The sequence below is a fragment of the Lepidochelys kempii genome, chromosome 4, assembly GCF_965140265.1.
Source record: "Lepidochelys kempii isolate rLepKem1 chromosome 4, rLepKem1.hap2, whole genome shotgun sequence".
NCBI classification, from domain to species: domain Eukaryota; kingdom Metazoa; phylum Chordata; order Testudines; family Cheloniidae; genus Lepidochelys; species Lepidochelys kempii.
In genome coordinates, this window is record NC_133259.1 from 128,312,186 (window position 1) to 128,319,367 (window position 7,182).

Below are 7,182 nucleotides of genomic sequence, written 5' to 3' on the forward strand. Positions count from 1 at the left end.
GAGAGATGGGGTGACTTGTGCCCCTAAGTGGGCTTTTCTGCATGCATGCAGTAGGGCTCTAACTTCACCAGGGTTGTTCCAGTGGTCCAACCCCCTAGGGTAGAAGCAGTTCATACCAGTGTAAAGGTGCTTTTACCAGCGTAGCTATTCCCATGCAGAAGGGAATAAGCTGTGCCAGTATAATAGTATCCATGCTGGGGGCTGCACTGGTAAAACTATTAGTAAAAGAATCTCATCCCAACCGACACAGTTATACAGATACAAAATCTATGTAGACCCGGTCACTTTTAGGTGCTTTTAAAAAAAAATCTCACCCTTATTTTTATAAAGGTTTACAGTGGCCAAGAAGTCACAAGTGGGGCTGTCATGTGTAGGGTACGTCTGCATAGCAGCTGGGGAGTGTGATTGCCGGCTCTGGTAGACATACACACGCTAGTTTGGGAAACGTGGCCCTGGGGCCGGGGCGGTATGGGCTAGCTGCCAGGGTACGATCCCGTCTAAGATCATAGGTACACACTCCGGTGTCTCGTCTGAGTTGCCGCTGCCGGAGCCACAGTCCTTCTCTTAGCGTACGTCTATTCTACCCGCCGGATCGGCAGGCAGGGGGTCGATTTATCACATCTAGTCGAGACACGATAAATCGACCCCCAAGCGCTCTCCCGTCAACTCCTGTACTCCACCGCCACGAGAGGCCCGGGCGGAGTCAACTGGGGAGCGGCAGCAGTCGACTCACCGCAGTGAAGCTGCTGCGGTCAGTTGGTCTAAGTACGTCGACTTCAGCTACATTATTCACATAGCCAGAGTTGCGTAACTCAGATTGATTCCCCACCCCGGTGTAGGCCAGGCCTTAGTGCACTAGCTCGATCAAAGCTAGCCCCTGCACATCCGCGTGAGCTGGGAATTCCACTTCCCATCTGCAGTGCAGACATGGCCATAGGTCTTCGGGCAGTGATTTAATTTTGGGAAGAGAATTTTTTTTTTTTTTTTTTAACCTTTGTATAGCTCAAAAAGGGGTTAGTCAGATGAGCTTTTGTTGGTCAAATAAAATAAAACAGAAAACTTGTATATTTCAACTCCCAGTAAGAAGGTCCACTGCTTTTACCTCTGACTTAAATTACACTTATTTAAAAAAAAAAAAAGTGATCTCTTTAGTTCTGAGATCATCCACCAGGTGGCAGCATTGTTTCATTCATCTTTTCAAAACAAACTTTGTCTGAGATGGTACACAAGTAAACTCGATTCTGCAGCCCTACTCGTTATGTGTGGCATACTTGTGAGGAAACGTGCTGTGCAGAGATGCTAGCCTTCCCTAATTTTCCATAATCTTCCCGGTTTTACATGTAATTACAAAATTCGTAATTCAGGCTTAAATCAACTAATTTTGCAAGTGCGCGTGTATTTCATAGAATAGACTATCAGGGTTGGAAGTGACCTCAAGAGATCATCTAGTCCAACCCCCTGCTCAAAGCAGGACCCATCCCCAATTTCGTGTGCGCGCGCGTGCATACAGGTCACTCACCACCACTGAGGTCCGAGGAGCACAGAGAACAGTGCCGCTGCGGCTGGGGGAGCTCTTCACCACCACCTTGTGGCACACACGCAAACTGCGCAGTGAGGCTCTGATAGGAGGCGAGCCATGTTGAAGGGGTTGGGGTGCTGCTGGGTTCACTGCCCAAGCCACAGGCTGCTCTTGCTCTTGCTGCCCCCTTGCTCTTGCTACCCCAGGTGGGCCCTGCTGGACAACGCTAATGCGCGCTGAGTAACAAGAATGCTCCAGCAGGGTCTGCCCGGGGCAGTTAGAGCTTAACACATAGCCTGTGTCTTGGGCGGTGAATCCAGCAGTGTCCCAAGCCCCACTGGCCATCACTGCGGCTTGTCTCTTGTCACACCATCACTGCGCAGTCTTGGGGAGAGGAGAATCCAGAGGGGCAGGAGGACACAACAGAGGAAGAGAGCAGGAGCGTGACAGAGGAGGGGAAGAGGAGGAAGATCATCTTGGGAAGAAGGTTCAGGCCCAGAACTGGCCAAGGTAACTAAGAGCCCTAAGCAGCATAGGAGGGCAGCTTTCCTTGGTCCAGACCTCCCCTTCTCCCTCTTCGGGGGTGGGATCAAGGGTGCAATGAGGGGTGGTGCAGGGCATCCAGGCCTCCCCCTTGGCCATAGACCATAGACATCTAAAGTGCAGCCCAAACGGTCAAGGTGCTATCCCCAAGCCCCTGTCTGTATTTGGCTTCACACCTTTGGCATTTGCTGATGATCCAAGCAACATCACTGATTTTTTCCATAAACATCCCTAAAAGTCTCAGAGCAAAGTTGGCAGCTCTGCACAGGAGTAAGGACAACTGAGCATCAGGTTGGCCAAAAAACCAGCCCTTACGGATTAAAACCTCTCAGCAGAGTTTATATTTTATTTAAAAGAAAATACTAAGTACGCTTGGGTGCAATTCTTCACCACATGGGTGTTTTTCTCCACGTTAAACAGTGTCCACAGTCTTGCAGTGTGTTGTGCATGGGCCAGTGTAACAACCTGCCTGCTGGCCCTGTATTGTAGCCTTGGGGCCTTACCCAGGAAGCGTGTGGTCCTGAAATGGTGTGTTCTGGAAGAGGTATGAGGTTACTCGGATCCTAATTGATGTTTGCTGTTGAAACCCTTAATGGCAACAAAATCATGGTGCCTTGCATTTCGTAACCCTTTTTCTTCCCAAAGCAAAATTAAAGTGGTGTACAAATTACGGCATCACTTCCACGGGCCACTGAATGGAGCCCGCTCGAGGGGAAGGTGTGTCAGCTGTTGTACATAGCATTGCTGGGTGCTGTTAAACAATGTAAGGGAGGAGATGAAAAGGGCGCTACAGGGGAATTTCTATTGTAGATTACTGGCATTTGGTCACGGTATCAGTGTTAACACTTCTCCAGCCATAAAGAATGCATCTGACTTTCAGTGCCGCAAGTGAACATGACTCTGTTCGGAGACCATTTAAATACATGCCGCTCATTTCGTTTCATGTCGGGATGAGCACAGCAGTGTCGTTCAGGAACAGGAGTCTGGAGGCCTGTTGTAACAAATACAGCTTTCGCTATTTCGCTGCATAATGCAACTGGTCGCCAGGTGACTTTGTTTCAGATACTTTTCCATATTTAACGCCAGAAGAGACCATTAAATCATCTAGTCTGATTTCTTGCATGCCACAGGCCAGGGAATTTCATCTAGCTCCTCCTGTATTGCGCCCAGTAACTTGCCTTTTAAATCAAGGAGGGGGAAATTAAATCTTGGTCATATAGTTTAAATCCTGTGTACCACTCTGCACAATTTTCTCTATTGTGATTTCCTCCCTAAAGCCCTGATTCAGCAGGGTACTTAGCATGGCTCTAATTTTAAGGGTACGAGCAGTCCTGTTGCCGTCAGTGATCTTACTCACGCTAAAAGTGAGGCTTGTGCTTATGTACTTTGCTGACTCAGGAACTATGGACATATCTACATCAGAGGTGGTGGTGGTGAGAATCCTTGGTTGCTGCTGGTGGACTCAGTAGCGGTTCTGTTGAGGGAGGGGGTGATCTCTGTAAAGGGGCCACTTACCGGTTTATTTTTCGTGCTCTGAACCATTATAAATGATCTGATCTCACGCCTCCTAAGAGTCTCGCACCTTGTTGTGGCAGCCTTGTGGGGAAAACCCCAGACTCCCCTTCCCCCTGAAGTAATTGGCTCTGGAGCATAAGAACGGCAATACTGGGTCAGACCAAAGGTCCATCTAGCCCAGTATCCTGTCTTCTGACAGTGGCTAATGCCAGGTGCCCCAGAGGGAATGAACAGTGTGATCAATTCCCTGTCTCCCATTCCCAGCTTCTGGCAAACAGAGGCTAGGGACACCATCCCTGCCCATCCTGGCTAATAGCCATTGATGGACCTATCCTCCATGAATTTATCTAGTTCTTTTTTTAACCTTGTTATGGTCTTGGCCTTCACAACATCCTCTGGCAATCCACAGGTTGACTATGTGTTGTGTGAAGAAATACTTCCTTTTGTTTGTTTTAAATCTGCTGCCTATTAATTTCATTTGGTGGCCCCTAGTTCTTGTGTTTCTGAGAAGCAGTAAACACTTCCTTATTTACTTTCTCCACACGAGTCATGATTTTGTAGATCTCTATCATATCCCCTCTTTAGTTGTCTTTTTTCCAAGCTGAAAAGTGCCAATCTTATTAATCTCGCCGCATATGGAAGCTGTTCCATACCCCTAATCATTTTTGTTGCCCTTTTCTGAACCTTTTCCAATTCCAGTGTATTCCAGGTGAGTTTGGCCATTTGCTGCTCCATAGATGGTGTGAGACCCAGGCTAGCACTGGATTATGAAAGCATCAGGGGCCACCTGCTGGTGCAGAAACCTGCCTCTGCTGTGAGGCCTGGAGCAGAAAGCAATGATGAAACCTGGCCCCTTTTAGTGTTTGCAGGAATCACAGTCTGAGGGCCTAATCCTTCGTCTCCTAGTGATTACGCCTGTCGTACCAAAATGGCTTTTTGCTAATCTGGTTCCTAGCCCAGCTTTGCGTGGAGGAGCTTCACATTGTAACATCTGACCCACCCCTGCAGTCTGCCCAAACCCCTGCAGCTTAAATAGCCTCCCTCTACTGCTTGGACTTTGTGTGACGTCCTTCCTCCACCTCCCGGCCTCCAAGAATATCTCCATTGGCTTCTCCACTTCTGCCTTAAGCTTAAGACTGTTGTCCTTGCTTCAGTGCCCTGCACTACTCTGCCACCTTCTGAAGGCCACAGAGCTGGATTCCTGTACCAGTACGGAGACCCACTGGCTTTGTGGGGCTCTCCATGGGTGCAGATGTCCTCTTGCACTGAGCTGGTTGCAAAGTCAGGGTGTTAGCAAGCACTTCACTCTATGTTCTGTTCATACCCATAAGAACAATCATTCCAGATCAGCTCAGTGGTCTATATAGTCCAGCATCCCTCCTTAACAGTGGCCAGTACCGCTGCTCCAGCGGGTGGTGTAAGAAATCCTGTAGTGGGGAATTCTGGGAAATCTGCCTATAGAGAAACTTTTCTTAACCCTTTCTTCCCCCCATCAAATTCTAGGTTGGCTTATGTCCGGAAGCATAAATGTCATAAGCTTGTCAGGACAGAAGCTGATTTTGTAAAGCCATAGTGGACTTTGAGGCCCAGGTCCTCAAATGTATTTAGATGCCTAAGTCCCTTTGAAATCAATTGGAGTTAGATGCCTAAATACCTTCTGAGCGTCTGGCCTGAATGCCTGATCAGTAATACAGTCCCTAATTCTAGAGGATTAGAGCAGCCGGGGTAAGCCTGGCAGATAAGAGATGGTTCGAGCCCTAACCTGTGTGTGAATGTTCTCTTCCCAGGAGTGGTGGAGACAGGTCTCTTCATCAACATGGCCGACGTGGTTTACTTTGGCATGGAAGATGGTTCTGTCAGCGCCCGTGAGAAACTGGCCCTCTGACACAGTCCAGCCACATGATGCTCTCTGCCTTCCAAACAGCGGTCGTAATGGTGCCAACCTGACACATTGCCTTAACGAGCAGCTGGTCAGTCGCAGAGGTTGGGGCAGAAGGTCTTTCGGGATCCGCTGACGTGCTACTGAATGTCTTTTTTAAAAACTATATTCTCTATTTTTTATTGTTCAGGAACGCTTGTCATTTTTTTTTAAAAAAAAGAGTCACTTGAATAGAAGTTGCTTTTAACATTTTTATTTTGTTTTATAAGAAGCATTTACCAAAAAAGACACATCTTACAGAACTTGAACCCTCTGGTTGCTCTGACAGCGTCTTGTTGCGGGGAGAAAGGTGATCAAAATGTATTATTTTTATTTAGTTTTCTGGGAGGAAAAATTAAAGATGCAGCATGTAAAACCAGGGCATATCCAGTTGGGACCTGCTGATGCCTTATTGGAACCTTTTGGTTCTGTATTTTCTCCCCTTTGGTTTTTTTACATCATGGTTTTTAATAGTACAGAATGCCTAGTTATTCTGCATGGGTAAAATTTACCCACTGTGCAGAGGGTCATGACAGAAGTGTTGCATGGGCTTTTTCTGGCGCTTTGCATAGGAGTGAATTTCATCCTTTGGGCCAAATGCTGCTCTGTTAAACCAGTGTCAATCCACAGTAACTCCCATCAAGGTTAATTTCAATCAGTGAAGTTACTCCAGATTGACATCCTTGTAAACAAGAGCAGAATTGGGGCCTGGATCAAGTTTACAGAAGTGTATTGAAGAAGCTTTCAACAATGTCTAGTACCTTAGCGGCAAATCATTCGGTTAGGAATGAAGACAATTTATCACACCTCACAGCTGGGTTGATTCATGGGAGGATAGATCGGAAAGCAAAGGAATATTGAGTCTTCCTGCCTGGACTGGATACAAATGTAGCAAGAGAACAAGGCAATCATCTGATGTATCCTATTCCTCCTATAGGTGCTTTGCATGTTATAGTGTCAAAAACATGAGTCATCACTTTGTATGTTATGGGCACTGAAATAAAGAACTGTAATGCCAGGTTTTTGACTGTTCTGATTCTCTTTTACGATGAAATATTTAATACCTGATGAGACAGAACCTCAGTTGGTGTAAATCATCTTCGCTAGAGCTATGACTCTTTCCACTTGCCAAGGATCTGCCCCGATTTGGGTAGCTTAAGGCCTTATGTGGGATTTAAATGGGGCTTAGGCTTTGTGCTGGCTCTCTCTACAAGGGTGAATTTCACCCACACTGAATGCACCAGTTCACATTTGATTTCCTCTTTGATCTTATCAAAATATTTTGTTTTGCTGTCACCCAAGTGTCTGAACAACACCTGTTAAACTGCAGCACTTGCATGCAAATTCTATGAAACTGAGTGAGAATTTGCATCTGTGTCTAAAAACGGCACGTGTGAGTAAGATGTTATTCCCTTTTTGCAAAAAAGGTTATTTTGATTATCTGAAACCTCCTCCTCCCTGCAGACGTGTCCTGTCAGGTCTAAAACTGCCCCATAGTTTTATACCAAGATGGCCTGCGATAGAGCATTTCCAATAGAGTGATTATGATGGAACATTATGGTAAGAAACAGTTTGTAAGATACTATCACAGCAGCCTAGATTAGGAACATGGAGCCAGAGAGACATTGTTTCAGATTGATCGAGTGAAATTTTCAGACTCTTCATCCCTTTATTTTCTATAACATCA

General features: G+C 46.4%; 1 protein-coding gene across 1 annotated transcript in view; it reads left to right on the top strand.

The window, feature by feature from the left end:
* RPIA (ribose 5-phosphate isomerase A) overlaps positions 1-6,517 on the top strand; it is a 32,271-nt gene extending 25,754 nt beyond the window's left edge. Inside the window, exon 9 of the mRNA XM_073342909.1 lies at positions 5,365-6,517. Within this exon, the coding sequence (XP_073199010.1) occupies positions 5,365-5,462 (98 nt within the window). The 3' untranslated portion in view covers positions 5,463-6,517. The remainder of the gene's footprint in view (positions 1-5,364) is intronic.
* Positions 6,518-7,182: the final 665 nt, after the last annotated feature.